Source organism: Populus trichocarpa, chromosome 6, assembly GCF_000002775.5.
Source record: "Populus trichocarpa isolate Nisqually-1 chromosome 6, P.trichocarpa_v4.1, whole genome shotgun sequence".
In the NCBI taxonomy this organism is placed as follows: Eukaryota; Viridiplantae; Streptophyta; class Magnoliopsida; order Malpighiales; family Salicaceae; genus Populus; species Populus trichocarpa.
In genome coordinates, this window is record NC_037290.2 from 1,184,953 (window position 1) to 1,205,866 (window position 20,914).

The 20,914-nt window shown below is 34.4% G+C and overlaps 5 protein-coding genes across 9 annotated transcripts in view; all 5 read right to left on the bottom strand.

Annotated features, from left to right (window-relative positions):
- The window catches only part of LOC127905412 (pentatricopeptide repeat-containing protein At4g16390, chloroplastic-like), a 45,305-nt gene extending 36,665 nt beyond the window's left edge, over positions 1-8,640 (bottom strand). The window contains exon 1 of the mRNA XM_052453529.1: positions 8,529-8,640. The gene's annotated coding sequence lies outside the window, so the exon portion shown is untranslated. The remainder of the gene's footprint in view (positions 1-8,528) is intronic.
- LOC18099762 (chitin-binding lectin 1) overlaps positions 1-10,502 on the bottom strand; it is a 57,985-nt gene extending 47,483 nt beyond the window's left edge. For all 3 annotated transcript variants that reach the window (XM_052453713.1, XM_052453714.1, XM_052453710.1), the window contains exon 1: positions 10,288-10,502. The gene's annotated coding sequence lies outside the window, so the exon portion shown is untranslated. The remainder of the gene's footprint in view (positions 1-10,287) is intronic.
- Positions 1-20,914, bottom strand: part of LOC112328007 (uncharacterized) — a 77,238-nt gene that overhangs the window by 42,407 nt on the left and 13,917 nt on the right. The window lies entirely within an intron of this gene.
- LOC18099767 (uncharacterized) overlaps positions 1-20,914 on the bottom strand; it is a 53,538-nt gene that overhangs the window by 13,968 nt on the left and 18,656 nt on the right. The window lies entirely within an intron of this gene.
- LOC7479598 (pentatricopeptide repeat-containing protein At4g16390, chloroplastic) lies at positions 17,687-20,195 on the bottom strand. Its single transcript, XM_002308780.4, has one exon. It carries the CDS (start codon positions 20,082-20,084, stop codon positions 17,982-17,984), a length of 2,103 nt encoding a protein of 700 aa, XP_002308816.1. The 5' UTR covers positions 20,085-20,195; the 3' UTR covers positions 17,687-17,981.

The following is a 20,914-nucleotide window of genomic DNA, read 5'->3' on the forward strand; positions in this document are numbered from 1 at the left end:
GAGGTTCGATATAAGTCATGGATGATCGTTCATGGATGTATCGAGATTCACCCTAAGGATTGCGGATGATGGATTATTGTAACGGGGTTCAGGGTTTTATTAATTTCACAACATCTATTCCTAAAAATTTTACTGGAGGCGGTATTAGGTGTCCATGCAGGAAGTGTCAAAATAAAAAGTATCTACATCCAGATGTTGTAATGATGCATCTTCTACACAAAGGGTTTATGGAGAATTACCAGTGTTGGTATGCACATGGAGAAGTATTTGTTAGTGAGAGCAACGTGCATAAAGCGGCAAATGACAACACTAATCCTTACAGAAATATGGTTATGGATGCAATGAGAATGAATCAAGGTAATGTCAATCAATGTCCAATCGTAGAAGAAGAACCTAATGCAGATGTAGCTAGGTTTTGTGATTTGTTGAAAGATTCTGACGAACCATTATGGGATGGCTGCACGAACCACAGTAAATTATCGGTCGTAGCACAGGTGTTCACCATCAAGTCAGATCACGGGTTGAGTGAGGCCGGGTATGACAAGATTATTGAATGGGCGAGAAGCATTTTACCTGAAGGGAACAGGCTGAAAAAGAACTTTTATGCTGCGAAGTCCATGATGAAACCCCTCGGTTTAGGATACTAGAAAATTGACATGTGCCCTAACTTCTGCATGTTATACTACCTTGAAAATGCTGAGATGACCGAGAGCATGACATGCGGGCATTCCCGTTACAAACCTAGAACTGGCAGGGGAAAGACTCTAGTGGCATATAAAAAACTTAGATACTTCCCGATCACACCTAGACTGCAGAGGTTATTCATGTCACCAAGGACTGCTGAACACATGACATGGCACCAAGCACATCATGCGGTTGATGGAGTGATGGTTCATCCTTCTGACGGCGAAGCGTGGAAACGCTTTAACAGTGTTCATCCTCACTTTTCAGCTGAATCAAGGAATGTGCATCTTGGGTTGTGTACAGACGGATTCAACCCATTTGGGTCATTTGCTGCTCCTTATTCTTGTTGGCCGGTCATACTCACAGTTTATAACTTGCCACCGGGAATGTGTATGAGGCCGGAGTTCATGTTTTTATCTACTGTCATACCCGGTCCAAACAGCCGGGGGCGGAATATAGATGTTTGTCTTCGACCGTTGATTGATGAGTTAGCGCAGTTGTGGTCCTCCGGAGCTCTGACTTATGATATATCGAGGAAACAAAATTTCCTTATGAGGGCAGCTTTGATGTGGACTATCAATGATTTTCTAGCTTATGGAATGCTTTCTGGTTGGAATACGCATGGGAAACTCGCATGTCCATACTGCATGGAAAACAACAAGGCATTCACGCTAGCAAACGGAGGTAAAGCTTTTTTTTTTTTACTGTCACCGTCGCTTCTTGCCATTTAATCATAGGTACAGAAAGAACAGAAAAGATTTCTTTGTTGGCAGAGTTGAAAAAGATGTTGCATCCCCGCGTCTTTCTGGTGAAGAATTGCATGATGTTGTCTCAGACTACGGTGACATTGTGTTTGGCCTTCAATCAGGTAAGCAAAAGTTTCCTGGTTTTGGTTTGACCCATAATTGGGTAAAGCGAAGTATCTTTTGGGAGCTTCCTTATTGGAAGACCAATCTGCCCCGCCATAACCTTGACGTCATGCACATCGAAAAGAACATGTTTAAGAACATTTTCAACACCGTTATGGATGTGAAGATGGATGTGAAGGGGAAGACAAAGAACAACATCAAGGCTAGATTGGATATAGCTTTATACTGTAACCGTAAAAATATGGAGTTGGTTTATGATGAGTCACGGGTCGCAAAACCAAGAGCAAGCTTCGTGTTAGAGAAAAACACACAACTGCTCGTCTACAAATGGCTTAAGAGTCTGCATTTTCCAGATGGACATGCATCGAACATATCAAGGCTGGTTAATATAGAGGACTGCAAATTGTATGGAATGAAGAGTCATGACTGCCACGTGTTTATGCAAACACTCATCCCATTAGCTTTTCGTGATTTGTTGCCAAAGGGAATATGGGATGCACTCACGGAGATCAGTCATTTCTTCAGAGATATATGCTCCAGCAAGTTGAATGTTGATCACATTGAGAGGCTTCAAACGAATATCGTCGAGACACTATGCAAACTTGAGATGATATTCCCTCCATCATTTTTTGACTCAATGGAGCATCTCCCTATACATCTACCGTTCGAGGCAAAAGCTGGAGGACCGGTCTAATATAGATGGATGTACTCATTCGAACGGTTAGATATTACAGTTGCAATGTAATTCATATATAAAAGTATTTTATATGTTTTTCTTAAATTAAAATACTTGATTAATATTTCAATGTAGGTACTTGTTTAATCTCAAGAAAAAGGTTAAGAACAAGGCGTATGTTGAGGCTTCGATATGTGAGGCCTATATTATTGAGGAGATCTTAACATTTATCTCGTACTATTTCGAACCTCATCTGAGAACGAGAATCAATCGCGTTCCACGGCATGATGATGGCGGTGAAGTGCCTTCCAGTGGGAACTTATCAATATTCTCCAATATTGGACGGCCCACACCTAAAAATGTCGTAAGAGGAAGATATTTGTCGGAAATAGAGTTCAAACAAACACATAACTATGTTCTAGTTAACTGTGATGAGCTGAGACCTTTCATTCAGTAAGTTTATACTAATTAAACTTTGTTAGTAATATACTGTTAATTATATATTGTAATATCATACACTCATCATAACTTGTAGGCAACATCGACAATATTTGCTCTCCAATAACTCACAGCTGACCGAATCCCAGATCTTTCAATTACAAGATGAACAGTTTGCCACATGGTTCAGAACACATGTAAGCACTATCACAAACTCATTCTAACTTGCAAAATTATTGTACGTATGCATGTCATTACGAGATTCTCATTCATTTACTGTTTATTGATGTACATTACATACAAGGTTTATCAAATGGGAAGGAGTGCGCCTAAGTCATTGTCTTCACTAAGCCTAGGGCCTGAAAGAAAATGTAAGTGCTACAACAGGTATTTTTTCAATGGATATGTTTTCCATACTGAAGAATACGGGTAAGGAAGAAAGATATACAACAGTGGTGTTTGTGTTAAAAGATCCACTAGTAGTGAGTTAGAAGTTGACTACTATGGTAGATTAGAAGAGGTCGTCGAACTGGAATATCATAACGAGTATAATAGAGTGTTTTTATTCAAATGCTATTGGTATGACACGATTGACAGAGGAATCAGAGTTGATCCACACTATGATCTGGTCGAAATCAACTCAAAAGCTAGACTCCGCAACATAAACGATGTCTTTGTTTTCGCAAAGCAATGTCAACAAGTTTTTTACACATACACCCCTTCATTTAGAAAGGATCGATCATGAGTGGATTGGTTGTCCGTTTTAAAAACGAAACCCCGGGGTCGTGTCGAGGTTGTTCAGGATGAGAACGAAGACACAAGTGTGCGAGATGAAGTCTTTCAAGTTAGTGAGTTGGTTGAACCATATCGAGTTGCGCCTTCGATTGAATTGGAAGAAAATTCAAATTTTCGTGTTTTCGATGATAGTCGTGTTGATGTTGATGCAGAGGAGTTGAATTTTGTTTTGAGCTCTAGCAGACAAGCAAATGTCGATGAAGAAGATGATATCCATATTGAAGATTGCGATGAAGGTGATGACAATTCAATTGATGACGAAGAAGAAGAAAATTCTGACTAACTACCAAAATGAAACCCTGTGTAAAACCCTTTTTTTCATGTAATTTAGATTATGGATGATATATTTTGTAACACGAAATATTTATTACTTGAAATAATTACTTGAAATGCCACAATCACGAAATAATTACTTGAAATAATTATAGATCATGGATAATATATTTTGTAACACGAAATAATTACTTGAAATGCCACAATCACCGACGTCCCTACCGACGGATAGGCATTTCACAGAGAGTTCGAAAATAATTACTTGAAATGCCACAATCACCGACGTCCATGCCGACATATTTATATCCGTCGGCATTTCACAGAGAGTTTGGAAATAATTACTTGAAATGCCACAATCACCGACGCCCATGCCGACGGCTATAAGTCCGTCGGTAAGTTGTCGGCGGGTCAAGTTTACCGATAAAATTACCGACGGACCGCGCGAATTCCAAAGGGTTGTGCATTAAATGCATATCTGACCGCGTCATAGTGCCGACGGAATTACCGACGGACCACGAAAAAAATGGAGGGTCATTAAAAATTTTGGTGCGAAATTCAAAATTTACCGACGGATTTTTGACACTTCACCGGCGGAATAAATTAAAATAATAATTAATTTTATATCCGTCGGTAAAACTACCATATAAGTCCCCCGACCGCCTCTTCAGTTCATTTTTTCTTCTCCTCAGTTTTTCACCGACTCTTTTCCTCTCCATTCTTCAAAGGTTTCACCAGCAATCTCTAGCAACTTTTCTCGTGAATCTCTATCAGTTTAAAAGGTATGTGTTTCTTCTATTTCATTTTACTTTAAGGGTTTTTTTTTTTTGTTATGTTTTTTGTTTTGGTGTATTTTTTGTAATGTAGATAAAGTCTATAGTTTTTTTTGCATAATTCATTGCTAAAGTTTATAGTTTTGTTTTTGAATTTTTTTTGAATATTTTTTATCGTTGTATTGACATAATTATTATTAGTTAATTTGTTGAATATTTATTGTTAATGTTGAATTTACTATAGAATTAGTAATTGAATATGTTGGAATAATTATTAATTTTACTCTATTATTGCATGATTTGTGTTTAATTTTTTCCATTTATTTTGATTGTTATTCTAGAGTTTTTTTTTTAATTTATTGTTTTGTTGTATTGGCATAATTATTGAATAATTTTTTGAATTGTAATTGTTAATGTTGAATTTACCTTAGTATTAGTAATTGAATAATTTGGAATAATTGTTAATTTTACTCTATTATTGCATGATTTATGTTTAATTTTTTCCATTAATTTTAATTGTTAGTCTACAGTTTTTTTTATTTATTGAATATATCTTATTGTTGTATTGGCATAATTATTGAATAATTTGTTGAATTGTAATTCTTAATGTTGAATTTACCTTAGGATTAGTAATTGAATATGTTGGAATAATTAGTATAGATTGGGTCAATTGGTTGTGGCTTTTGTTAATATGTGCAGGTTTGTTGATTTGGGTAGTATCCAGTATAGGGGAGGTGCTCTCGAATTTGTTTTTTAACATTTGAATTTAATTATATAATTATTTGTATAAAATTGTGTAGATGCGTAGAATGAAAACCAGAGTTGGTCGCTCACGTACGGTCGCACCTACACCACTTGCGCTGTCAACCGATGCTGCCTCTTCCAGCGCTACTTCACAGCGCAGAGGTGGGGTGCCTTCACAGCGCAATCAATTTACCCGCAAGTACGAGGCACAGTGGAAGGACGACCTTAAATGTAAGTTTGTTAAGGTTTTAATTTTTTTTTTTAACAAAAATTACAACATAATTTATGAAGTAATCACTATTTAATTTATTTCATTTATTTTCAGGTTCACAAACATTGAGGCCGCCCGAGTAATATCATCGGCGTTTAAATCGTCGATGGAGATTCCATTGTTTCAATGGAGTCAGATATCCAAGCATCCTGAATGGATGCCTCAAATCAATGCATGGTTTGGCAGATTTCAGGTTGGTGTTAATTTATAATTTTCAGCTTATTTCTAATAAATTATTAATATAATTGTAAATAAATTATTTTTTTATTTAAACTTGTTTATTTATACACAGCACAAATTCTGCTGGACAGTGAGCATAACACTGTTGTGAGGAGGGTGTGGGAAAATCACGCGGCAACTAGATAAGATCGAAAACAATACAAGATTTTTTTTAGACAAAAATTTATGTTTCGAAATGTAATTTTTGGTTGCGTGAAGTAGGTTGCGTGATTTTTGGTATGAAGCACAAAAAAGGGCAAAACAAACCGCAAGGGATAGGGGTTTCCAAGGCTAGAACGATGTTGCGGCTTGGAGGGATTTCAAACCGATATACATCCCGAAAGATATATGGCCGCACTATCTTGAGCACGTGACGTCTGAGCGGTTCACACGACGCTCACAGTCCGGTGCTAGCAACCGGAATCGGCCAATTCATGGCTCGGTGACAACGCACACTGGCGGCTCTGTTCCGTTTGCTGCACATGCGAAACGGATGGTAAGATTAATTTAAATGAAATATATCGTTAAATTAAGTTGTTGTTAATATATCTTTTTTCATTATAGGCTGCGTCTCTTGGACGTGAGTCGAGCCCGATGGAGCTGTTTGTGAAGACGTACGTGCGGAGTCAAGACCGCCAAAAGGAGGCGCAACAGTTCGTTGATAACCGTGCTCAACATTTCGTGGTATGTTTGTTCAACCATTTTATTTTGTAAGTTATTATGTTTATTGAATTGAATATGATGATTACTTTTTTTATTTTCAGGAGACCTATAATAATCGATTGAGGGAGAGATACGGGGATGATATTTTAACCCATCCGGAATTCGATCCGAATTTGTGGATAGAGGTTGGATCGTCAGGTGGACCCGATAAAAATCGGGTTTACGGGCTCTCCAACACTACGGCCGACAACTTGTGGTCGACCCGTAGTGTTTCGACCGTTGGGAGCTCCCAATCAATATCGAGCTTCCAATCTAAGGAGTTCGTGGCCTTGCAGCAACACACGGCTCATCTCACCGACAAATACGACCACCTATCAGCGGAGTACGCACAAATCAAAGCGTCTCATGCACAACAAAGAGCGGAGTCTGAGCAAATCAAAGTGTCTCAAGCACAACAAAAAGCGGAGTATGAACAACAAAAAACGCCTTATGAACAGCTTCGCGAAATGATCATGAACATGGCAACACATAGTGGAACATGTGCGCCTAATCCTTTTTGGCCGTATAACCACCAGCCTCCTCCAGGATCTTCTCCTCCTCCTCCAGCTCCACCTTTATATTAATTTGTAATAAACATTATTTACCTTTAAAATTTCATTTAATAGTTTTTTTGAAACACGTTCATTTTGTAATGAATATTATTTAACTTTGTTTTTTTGTTTTTTATGTTTAATATAAATTTTATTTGCATAATTGGTTTTTATTACCATTAATTTATATAATTTTATATTATATATTCTAAATAATTTTTTAAAAACAAATTTAGAAAAAACTATTACAAAGGGTTTTACCAACGGAATGAATCCATCGGTATTTGACAGTATCATTCACCGACAGCTTTACCGACGGACTTAATCTGTCGGAATTTGACAGTAGCTGCCACACTTACCGACGAATTTACATACGGATATATTCAGTCGGTATCACAAACACTCACCGACACATTTACCGACGGATACATATCGTCGGTAAAGCACGATATCACCGACGGAACAAAATCCGTCGGTATATTTCAAGCGGGAAACTTTTTTTTGGCGCGCAAATTCTGTCTGTAAAACCATCGGCAAATGGTTTTTTTGTTTTTCCGACTGATATAGCGACGGAATTGGGAATCACCGATGAAAGGAAAGCCGACGGACGTAATCCGTCAGTGAAGACGTCGGTAAATAAATCATCGACGAATAGCTAATCACACACCGGCGGAATATGTCCATCGGCAAAACTGTGAAATCTTGTAGTGAAAGAGAGTTAGGTTAATCAGGCTCTGATACCATATTCACAGAAGAAAAAGATTTGCCAACTCAAAATTATTTTACATTGAATCTGTCGCAGCAGCTATATACAAAAATATTTTTCTATATTGTGCTAAGCTATTTTTGAAATAAGAGTTACAATAAAAATAGATGTCCTTGACAACATATGTTTCCTAATACATTACGCGAACATATGAGATATTGTTGATCCTTTCTTAACATAACGACACAAAAATTCCCTATCAAGAGAGACAATATCAGCAGAAAAGGAAAAAAGAATATGGCGGGCTGAGCTCTTCATTTGGTGTTTGAGTCATCACATTCAGAAGACAGCCACAGAACCGATCATCTGGAGTTATAACCAATTCAAAAATTCGGTTAAATGTATTCACAACATCATCAATGCGTTGGGCTTTTCCATAGCACTGGATAAGTGATGTCAAGATAAAAATATTTGGCTGAAAGCCTGCTTCGAACATCTCATTCAACGTATTCTCTACCTCCGACACTTTCCCACAGCATGAGAAAACGCCAAAACGGTAATCATGGATGAGAAAGTCCAACTATCAGGCTTGATTCCAGAACTCTTCATGTCCTCAAAAATCTCAACAGCTTTATCCACGTGGCCAAGATCAGCACACATAGCCAATATGGAATTATAAAGAACTACATTCAATCCCAACCCATTTTCCTATAAATTTTAAACGCATCATCTCCATAACGAGCTCTACCATACGCATGCAGAAGAGCTGCATATGTCACAAAACTTGGTGACAACCCACTATCAATTATATCCTGATAGAATTTCTTCACCTGCCAAGGCCTCTTGGCTCTTCCCATGGCATCTAACAAAATGTTGTATATGACCAAATTTGGCTTAACACCTAAAGCCTTCATTTCTTCATAAACATTCAAACACCCATCAAAATTCCCAGCAACCTTATAAATCCTAATCAATGTAGAGAACGTCGTTGCATCTAGCCGCCACTCCCCCGTTCTAGCACGGTCATATAAGCTCAATGCCTTTTCAACATTACCAGCCCGCCCATACGAATCAATCATAGTCGAAAAGGTAACATCGTCAGGTTCAAGGATTGAAGAAAGCAATTGAAAGTTAAAGAAACGGAGGTGCACGCACCAGCACCATCACCATGGAAAATGGAACCTTTTGCTTTTATTTGCAATAATTGTAAGTAATTACGTGACCCTACAATAATATTTATACATCTCACCAACCTTGTTGACCTTATTGTTTAATCACATAAGATGGTCTCTCTGCGTCAAATCTTATAAATCATATGAGTTTATTTATAAAGTTTTATGGAATGAAAAATATATTATCAATTAACTAACATAATTTGCATAGCCAGTCTTTAATTATATTTTGTTTATAAGGATTTATGGAATGAAAAATATATTTTAAAACAAAAACAATATTATAAGAAAACTATCATTTACAAAGTACGGTCGAATGATGTTGTTTCTGGGCATTTCATCCGGCAAAAAAATGACGAGAGAATAGATGGAGATCGAGGGGTTTTTTGAAACAGATAATATATAGCACTTTGGAAGAAAACATCCAAAGGGACTATACAAAGATAAGATAGCATAAAAAACAAAGACTAGGTAGTAAAGCCTCCCATATTTGCTGACCAAACATGTAAGAAGCCATCAACAATGGAAAAACTGTGACCATTTTCTTGAAAATACTAGCTAGGCACAAAGTCGTGCATCATCTAGCTAGATGAAAGAGGTCAAAACAACAGCAGCAACACAAAAGGGATGATATTATAAACACAACAACACTAAGGCCCATCATGACCACTGGATTTGAATCCAACGTTTGATGTTGGACGTTGACTCAAATCATCGGTCTTCTGAACTTGATTTCCCTTTACATCATTTGCATGTCGGGGGATAGTAGTACTCTTCATAAACATATGCACTTCTGCACACATAGTAACCCCTACTTCGGCAACTACAACAACCATCTCCCCATAGATCACACTCTGACCATCTACAAGGTACATGAAAATATGGAGGTACTGTTGGCATACAAAAGTGATGACAACATGGGCCTCGGCGGCATTTTTCACAACATGTGCATGTGCATGGTGGTGGAGGTGGTGGTGGTGGTGGTGGAGGTGGAGGTGGAGGTGGAGGTGGAGGAGGTGGAGGAGGTGGAGGTGGAGGTGATGGCAGCTTGATCTCAATGCACTTGACAGCTTCACCTCCTTTGCAGTATATTTTTTTCTTAATCTTTTCAGGACAGCAACACACCACAGAGATTGTCACTGTATTTGCCTTCTTGTCATATATCTGGTTCTGGATTTCTCTTGTTCGTTAATTAACATCATCAAATCCACAAAACTTAGTCACTTCCTTTGGTAATAAAAACAACTCAAACCTAGCACTGTTTTTAAAGAGAGAAAAAAAAGACTCACGAGGGATACCACACAGTACTTTCTTGATTTTCTTGTGGCATTTTTCGCATCCAAGGTCAACCACCTTAATCACCATCGTTGTGACTTTCTGTAACAGTACTAGTTAGTGCATGCAATTCAAATAGGACCTCACCATGATTAATCCCAATAGAAAAACAAAGAAAATCTCACGATAAATTTATAGACAGAAAGATTGGAAGAACTCAAAACATGTTCTGACATGGAAGAATCCGCTGTAGAGATTATATATCAAGAACTTGTACATATATAGGACATCCACGTAAAAAGAAGAAAAAGGCCACAGAGATGCATTAAAAGATAAATCAACACACACAAATATATATCATACCGTTTCTACCATGGTTTTGTGTATGCGTGGATCCGATGAGACGATGGAAATATGGAGAGTGTATATATAGAGAGAGGTGGGGGGGGGGGGCGGCCTAATTTAATTAAGATAAATTAAATTAAATGTGAGGCCTTAATTTAGTTGTCCTTGCATTTTGAGACCAATAAGATGAGGAAATATGGACTTGGGAGAGTGGAAACTTGATGCAACCATCATGAACATCGTCGCTGCTGACCCCACAATCTTTCATCAGCAAGAGATGGTTTTGATGTGCACAGCTCACCTTCTATTTTGTTAATCAATTCTAAGGTTAAGCAAGGATAGCCGCCGGGGTTAAAGAAATTGATAGTGGCATTTATATATATAAAAAAATTACTAATTTGGTGATGTTCAATTGTGCTCCATGCACGCCCACACCCAGCACATGGCATCCGTAGGTAGTTGTTTTTTTTACATAAAAAATATTAATATTCAAGAGTGTTAGGTGTATTTATAAAACTAGATTTAAAAGTCTTGGATCTACTGCAATGCCTGATTAAAAAATAATATTTATAATATTAATTATAATACAAATAGTAATATTTTAATATAAATAATAATATTTTTAATATTAATAATAATATTAAACTTGTTTAGTCCAAGTTCTTACAGTTTTTTATCCCTTAAAATTAAATTTATGGTCTTTTTTCAATAGTAAAAATATTTTAAAAAAAATTATTAATAATCATAATGATAACAATAATAATAACAATAAGAATAATAAGAATACTACTAATGATTATAAACTTGAGTTTGGTGCCACAACTAGACCTATGTTTCTGGCTCTGGTTCCTCTTATAATAATAATAATAATAATAATAATAATAATAATAATAATAATAATAAAATTATTTGACCCAAGTTCTTAAAGTTTTTAATTTCTTCAAATTAAATTTATGATTTTTTTAATAGTAATAATTTTTTTCAAATTTAATAATAATAAAAATAATAACAACATTAAGAATAAGAATAACACTAATAATCATAATAATAAGAAGAATAACAACGATGACAACAACAACAACAACAACAATAATCTTTAATTTTAATCTTCAAATCAAATCTATGGTTTTTTTCAATAGTAATAATATTTTTAAAAAAATTTATTAATAATTATATTAATAATAATGACAATAATAATATTTATAATATTAATAATAATATTAAACATGTCTAACCCAAACTCTTATAGTTTTTAAGTTTATCCTTCAAATCAAATCAAATAATAATAAGAAAGTTCGTCAAACAAAAAGAACATTGATCGAGTTTGCAGTCCTTGACAGAGATGACATTGACACTTCTTGCTCATGCTTGAAAAATTGACCACCTGGGAGTAATACAGTTGACCCTGAAAAGAAAAACAAACAATATTTAGATCAACTTGAGGCAAAGAAAGAATCAAATGATGAGTTAGCAAAGTACATCAAAATTATGTTTAGTATCTAACAATGAAAAAAGCCTCTTGATTATAGACAGAAGAACAAGCATACTCAAATCAATTAGGGGCAATGATGTTCAAGAACAATCTATGATCTAGTAAATTCTAGCAACAATTAAGAGCAATGTTGCATTTGAAGAACATCTTCATATCTTCATCTTGGATTTACCCTTTGAAACATGGCTATGACTCCTAAAAGATGTTACCACATGGTTGCTTTTGAATGAATATCAGAAGGATGAACACTATCAATATTGATTGTGGGACAATGCTGCATTTAAAAGACATTTTCATATTGTCATCTTGGGTTTCCCTTTAAAACATGACTATAACTCCTAACAAATGTTATCATATAGTGGCATTTGAATGAATATCGAAATGATGCACACCACCAAGACTAATTATGGGACCATCTATTTTGAAGCCCAAGGTGCACTTCATTGTATAAATATAGGTAACAAATTGAACATAATTAATGATGCCAATACATTTCTTTTCATAATCTGATTTGACAAGCTGAGAGGAATTCATTGATAAAAACACTGAATATACAACAAAGAGCCTTTTACTGCAAGATATGAGAAGCATGTTTAGACGACTGAATAGTTTCCAAGAAGGTTGATGATAACGTATCCGTGAAGAGTATTGTTTCAACTAAAGGCAAGTCCGTTGTTGATTAGCAATCTAAGATGAGGTCGACACTAGAAAACTTCTTGATGGGTGTTGGTAGGATGCACACAACTAATTAGAGAACAATTCTCAAGAGAATCCAGGAGAGGAATGACTTGTTGAGCTTTTTCATGATGAATTAAGCAACACCACACTTGAAGGCATTGTTAAGCTTGATAAACAACGAAAATAGTAATCGTTGTAGACAGCCCCGAATGGGCACTACATGCACATTTGAATGGAAGACTAGTATGCGAATGAACTAGTTAGTTAGAAGAACAAAAAAAGCTTTAGGTAACAAACAAAGACACCCTATGACAATGGAACATTAAAGAGGGGGGGACCTATATTTCAAACCAAGTAAAAAGACATGCATGCCATCTAACCTCAAAGCATCGCACATATATTTTGAATTGTTACAGGAAAAATCCTTAGTGAAATCCAGTAAGAATGTGGACAAATAAAGAATCATTGAGTTAATAATAACAAAGAATTACAGTTTTGAACCTCGAATGAGAAGAAAATGAGGCGAACCCTACCATTAGGAAAATCTCAAAGAAACGAGAAGATCAACCCTGCCAGTGGTGATCCTTACAAAGTGAGAGGAACCCTACTATTATGAAATTCCCAAAGTAAAAACAAGTTTGAACCCTGCCATCAGGAAGAACACACATATTTTTTGTTCTGATTAAAGGAGATTGCCAAAAGAGATCTTAGGTTAACCCAACCACACATAGTTCTTTTAGTTTTGGTTAAAGGAGGTCACCAGATGGGATCTCATGTTAACTCAACCATACATTTCTCTTAGTTCTGGTTAAAGGTGCGACAGTCACCACAACTCATAAAATAAGATGAATTGCCTACCCAAGGAGCTCTCCACGTAAAATTACTATGATAAAGTGCTTGGTATTTTTTTCACTTATGCTTTCTTATCTAGGTCGTTTCATTTTTTGTTTAAAATCAGTCCAATATTAAACAACCAAAAATTATTGAAAACTTCTCTTGATGTTTTCAAGTGATTGACTATCCACATAAATAGTAAAGGAACACAACACAATATCGCTCTCTTTCTATGTAGTCTACGATGGGTTAGGGATAAGAGAGTTTTAGCCAAAATAGTTGAGATAAGGTTATTCTTTGTCTATTTATACTCAACAAAGACGTTGACAACTTTAATATTGATGATCCCAATGGCTTCTAAAGGAAAAAAAAAAAACTAATTGGAAGATAGCGAAAGCAACTACTTAGTATTTCTCTTCTCTTGACTTTTCATTGTTTTTATCTGTCTTCAGCTTATTCTCAATCAACTTCCACTCATGTTACTTCTAGAATATGGAATTAATATTATCATCAACAAATGATTTGGTTTTCGCAATGTTGCGGGACATGTTAATGTTTTTTAAAGGTAAAAAAATGATGATACTCTTTTTAGAAGATTAATGAAAATTTAGAATTTGGTTCAATAAACTTGATTAATTTAATAATATAATTATAAAAAACAACAATGAATAATAAAATAAAATAAATTCTTGTCAATATCATGAAAAGATACCCTTTAATTATTCTTGTAAGGTCTCAACAATTTTATTTGATAACAAAGAAAAAATTGTTTGAGAAAGGGTAATTTCATAAAGACAAAAATAATAATAAAAACACATTCAAAGCTCAATCACTAGAAAATCAAATTGAAGGATTATTGAAAAAAAAGAAATTAAAAAATAATATTTAAATCTTTTGGGTCTGGCATGACCTTCATACTCAAGGCTCTTAGATCTTACATGACTGTCTGATACAATTTACTTGAGTCTGATATAATTATCAGATGCAAGAAGCTTAAAATATTATCTATACTCGTAATATTTTTTTACATTTAAAAGAAAATAATATTGACCTGTTGTGCATTACAGAAAATGTACTATTATGTGATTGTGTGTGTGTGTGTGTGTAACAAATGATTTTAGGGGTGTGATTGGCAGGGAAAAAAAAGAGTCCAAATGATTGGTGTTATGAATTGGTTGTGGCCTGCCAATACTACCAGGTCCACTTGATTAATAAAAGAAAAGGTCATCAAAGTCAGCAATTTACACTTGGGTTATTTTTTAAAATTCACTTTTTAAAAAAATAAAAATCAAACAATAAAATAAAGGCTGGCAACGTGAAGAAAGTAGGTCGGGAAGAATTTCAAAAAAATACAGAAAAAATCAAGTTGTGATTTAGAAAGAAATTCAAGACCTAATTGTACCCCATTTGTGCCTAAAAATAGAGAAAAAAATATAAATTAAATGTCAAATTAAATGATTATTAGATGAATTTGCATAATAATTAAGTCCAATGACATAATTAAATTTTTAATAGGCCAATTTGATTTTATTATGGGCCAAATTAAATTTTAATTATGTTTAAGAATTAATTTGGGTCCAATTGAAGGATTTAATTAAGTGCAGAGACTTAATTATACTTTAAATGAGTCAAATTAATTTATTATAGGCTTAATTAGTGAAAAATTAAGTTTGGGAGTTCAATTTGGGTTTAATTAAGAATATTAAAATTTTCAAAAATCAAATTTAATTTAATTTTGATTTCTCAATTAGGATTATGATATGGAACAATTATCACAAGATTTGATGGATCTAATTGGAAAACAGAAACTATCTAAGAAAATATCTAAATGAACAGTCTAACTTAAAACAATAATAATAGAAGATCCGAATGTTACTTCTTGCTCAAATTTTTCTAAGAGGCTCTCAAGATTGTCTTCTTATGGGAAGATAATTTCTTATTTATTGAACCGTTGACTTTCCAAAATTAAACCTAAAAGTTGTTGGGTGTTTCATTTTTTATTAGAGAATATTATTCAAATCTAACTAGATTTCTCTATGGTTGTGTTCGTAACCTTAAAATTTAAAAACCCTAATTTTATCTTCATTGTTAGAATTTCTTGATAGAAAATGTTGATTTTTCAATAAAATGATGTGCGAGGGAAAAATCTTAGGCGACAGAGTTGATGGAAAATTTGTACTGGGAAAAAATCAAGACTGCCTAAATAGTTGGGGGCATTTTTTAGGTTTGCCCCCCTTTTTTTTTTTTTCATTTGGAGCCCAAAATTTCAAATGCTATTAAGTAATACTCTAATAAAAGGTTTGAACTGTTTATCAAGAAATAAATCATTGTGGATTGTAATTATTTTTTAATTTTTTTACTGTACTCTCATAAGTTCAAATTAATGACCAATTAAAACATTTTTATTAAGGAAGAGAAAAATTCAAAAATAAAGGATTAAAATGAAACATACAACAAAAAATATTTTTGCTAAAACTAGAAGAACTAAACGTATACTTTAATCTTCCAACTTTTTAGATTATAAATTTTTAGTCACTAACAATTTATGAAATTTAATTTTGATCCCAAATTTTATTTTTTTTAATTTTTGAATTCCTGTTTTGAGAGAGAAGAAGAAAAGTGGTTGGATTCTGATTGTAAAAAGAAAAAGTCTTAATTGAGATTGATTTCAGCCATAAAAACATGTGATTTTAGTTTCAATAATTTACTTTTGACAAGTAAAGTTTAGACAAAGTATTATTTTTACTTTAAACTTGCCTAGAATTTTAGATTTGAACTCGAAAAGAATTATGATTTCGGATTCATTATGAATTTTGGAGATAATTTTTGAGTTATTAAAGGCTATAAATATGTTTTACAAAGTATTTAGAGTGTTTTCATGGTTTTTCAGGTTGAAATATTGTTAAAAATAGTTTTTTTTTTTGTTTGATAAAGATTAGCTTGATTTTCAGGTCATAAAAGTCTAGTTTCCTTCAGCTGGGTAGAGATTAAGCTTAATAATTTCTTTTTTGTTGAATAAATAGTTATCAATTTATTTAATTAAATGTATGCATGAATTTTTTAAATTTCATTTAAGATTTTTTTTTATGTACAAAAACATATCGTAAAAATCTGAATACATATTTTTCTAAAAAACTTTATTCCACCTGTGAGAAAACATGTCAATGTAAAAAAAAAAAAAAAAACTAGTAAAAACCTACTTTCTAGTTAGACTATGTTTGTTTTCTAGAATTCAGTTTCCGGAAAAATATGTCCTCATTATTTTGATTGTTACTTTTTTTAAAAAAAATAATTTATGAAATGTTAATTATTATTATTTTAATTTCTTCATCTTTCATTTTTTATATTTTTTAGATTTGATCTCTATTATTTTGATTATTATTTATTTTATTTGAAATAATTTATGAAATTATATTTTTTTTCAATTTCATTCTCATTTAACTTTTTAATTTATAAGATTTGTTCCTCATTTTTTTAATAAACTTGAGAAAAATAAAACATTAATAAGTTATTTTCCACTCATTTTCCATGACATAACCAAACACTGGAAAGTGTTTTCCAACTTATTTTCTATTACACTACCAAACATCAGAAAATAATTCACTTTCCTGAAATTCACTTTCTCATAATTCACTTTTCAAAAAAAAACTACTTTCCAGCAAACAAGCAGAACTTAATTTATTATTTTTCATGTTTAATGCCACCTATGTGCTTTCTTCTTTATTTTATTTTTTTCTTTAATCAGCTGATATCTGACCTTAAGCAACCAACGAAAGAACTATCTACAGAAAAATAAATCTTTGTTACTCTTTTGACGTAAGCAACCATGGCAATTAGTTCATTGTAAGCAAATGCTCGAGTCTCGTTGATTTGACGAGGCAGTCACTTAGCACTGCCGACACTGCAGACAGCAAACAAGCTATGTTCTGTCGGATCACACATGCATATGGAATGGATTTTGATCCAATCTTAAATAACTTTAAATTTCAATCCCAAAAATGCAAGGTACATGCTATTCCCTCACCGAATAATTGCCTCAATTATGCAGACTATCTAAAGAGATGCTCATGAATCATCGCACAACCAGTCAAAGCAACATGATTTAGGTTTTTAGAATCTGATCAGCTATATGACGATTCAATGGCTAAATATAATGCTTTCTCTTAACGTGTAAATTCAGAGAAAGAAAAGATTTGCCAACTCAAAATTATTTTACATTGAATCTGTCGCAGCAGCTATATACAAAAATATTTTCCTATATTGTGCTAAGGTATTTTTGGAATAAGAGTTACAATAGGAATAGATGTCCTTGACAGCATATGTTTCCTAATACATTACGTAAACGTGAAATATTGTTGATCCTTTCTTAACATAACGGCACAAAACTCCCTATCAAGAGAGAAAATATCAGCAGAAAAGGAAAAGATTATGGCGGGCACGTACCATTTATGGACATAAAAAAAGGAAAATCTACATGAGCATGGCACCTAAGCAGCTGCTGCGTCAGTTGATTTTCTAGATTCCAACCATGACTCAGCTGCAACCTTTGTAGTTAAGAACCAGCCAACCTTATCAGGAGCCTCATGGAATGGAGAATTTAGTTCCTTCAAATATGACTCGAACACATTGGCTAAACCTTTCTCAGAATACTTGTGTTTCCCATGCCCAGTATTGATTCCAAGCAATGGTGGAAGCTGCTCCCCTGCCTCCAGTACCTTGGACAAGTCATTCATCCAAATATGTAATGCTGTCATAGCTGCCCCGGGGGAGAGACTCTTTAGATTTAGGGACCACTGGGTTGAAGTTCTGGACATTATATTGGTGTAAATTTCAAGTGTCAATCCAAGGTCAAGCAACTCGCAAGCTCTCTCCAACATATTGAGCTTGATACAGAGGTCAATTAAGCAATTGCAGTAAGCTTTCTTTACTTCAGTGCTAATACTATCAAACAGGTCAGTAGCTTCGTTCTTAAAATTCCCCTCACTGTCTTGCTCCTCTACCAAAAGTTTAACCACATAACCAAGCTTCGGATTAGCCCTCTCAGCACATTTAACAAGCTTGCTGAGCTCTTCATTTGGTGTTTGAGTCATCACATTCAGAAGACAGCCACAGAACCGATCATCTGGAGTTATAACCAATTCAAAAATTCGGTTAAATGTATTCACAACATCATCAATGCGTTGGGCTTTTCCATAGCACTGGATAAGTGATGTCAAGATAAAAATATTTGGCTGAAAGCCTGCTTCGAACATCTCATTCAACGTATTCTCTGCCTCAGAAACTTTCCCACAGCATGAGAAAATGGTAATCATGGATGAGAAAGTCCAACTATCAGGCTTGATTCCAGAACTCTTCATGTCCTCAAAAATCTCAACAGCTTTATCCACGTGGCCAAGATCAGCACACATAGCCAATATGGAATTATAAAGAACTACATTCAATCCCAACCCCTTTTCCTTCATTTCCCTATAAATTTTAAACGCATCTTCTCCATAACGAGCTCTACCATACGCATGCAGAAGAGCTGCATATGTCACAAAACTTGGTGACAACCCATTGTCAATTATATCCTGATAGAATTTCTTCACCTGCCAAGGCCTCTTGGCTCTTCCCATGGCATCTAACAAAATGTTGTATATGACCAAATTTGGCTTAACACCTAAAGCCTTCATTTCTTCATAAACATTCAAACACCCATCAAAATTCCCAGCAACCTTATAAATCCTAATCAATGTAGAGAACGCCGTTGCATCTAGCCGCCACTCCCCCGTTCTAGCACGGTCATATAAGCTCAATGCCTTTTCAACATTACCAGCCCGCCCATACGAATCAATCATAGTCGACAAGGTAACATCGTCAGGTTCAAGCCCAAAACTCGGCATTTTCTCAAACCACTCAACTGCCTTATCAGCTAAATTACACAACCTAGCACAACTAATTATTGTCGAAAACGTAAAATTATCAGGCTTAACACCTCTCTCAAGCATCTCATCAAACAACTTCTCCGCCTTATCCAAATCTCTTCCTTTCCTAAAAACTTTCAAAGTCACATTGTAAACAACAACCTCTCTATTAAACTTCAACCTCTCTTGAAAAAACTTAAGAGCCAACAAAGCAGTGTCCGGATTCGACATGTTATTAAGAATAACAACAGCATCTTGCTCTAACAATTTACCATCAAATTTACTCAAAACATTAAAGACATCATCTTTATTTGGGCTACAAGAATTCAGATACTTAGCTGCATTAACAAGTGAAGTATACTTAGCATCGTAGGAGCTTTTTCTGAGAATTGAAGCTCTAGAGCTTTTGGGGTTGACCCAGATGTAAGATTTTGAAGAAGACCCAGTTTTTTCCTTAAAGTTTGAATCTTTTGAGGTTTCTTGTCGTGGTAGTTCTTCGTCTTGCAATGAGACATTGGTTATTTGAAGAGAGGTTGCTCTTGATTGAGAAGAGAGAGTGTTTATCTTCGAAGAATCGTAGAAGTTGTTGTTTAGGTTTCTTGATTTTGAGTCTCTTGAAGAAGATGAAGGGGTGTTGCAGAGAGGTTTATAGAGAGAAGAAGGTGAAGAGCAGAGGTTGTATGCCATTTGTGTGTCTGTGTTTTGGTTTTGGAGAGGGAAAGAAGGGGGACCTTATCAACTTGACTAGCAGCACGAATGATATTTTAGGGGTGGCAGCAACCTTCTCTATCTACCTTCTCTCTTGTTTTAACAAATTTATCGCAGTGTTGTAACCACAGTGGTTAGTGGATGTTTGGCATAACTGTAGGTTATTATTTGAAAAAATAGAATAAAAAAAAACTTTGAATTATAGATTTTTTGTAATTAGAATTTTAAGAAAGAGTTTTGAGTGAGATTTATATAAAATTATAGTATATATTAATTAACTAAATATTTTTAAAATTATAATTGAGCAAACCCAATTTTTATCACATAACATCACATCAAACCACACTGCCAAATAGATTAAATCAAGGCAGTCAATCTAGTAATAAATCTGGAATTTCGAGGTTGCAGTCAATCTAGTAATAAATCTGGAATTTCGAGGTTGTTTCCAAGTGAATTTTTAAATAAACTAATTATATATTAACTTAATGAAACTTGATACTAATTTTCATCTTCGAGGAGCACCTTTGGTGCATTTGAAATTAATAGGATCGAGGATATCTATCATTGCGATTCGATCTCCATTCCAATACTATGCATGATCATCACATTGCTCATATTCATGCATCTGGTGCGTTGCCTCCATCTGGTGCGCAGGTTTTCATAGCTTCTTGTAATATGCAAAGTCCCATCTCAAAAACATGCCTCTTCTTTAATTTGTGTAGTTAGCAAACACACACACACACACACACACACACACAGATATATATATATATATATATATATATATATATATATATATATATATATAT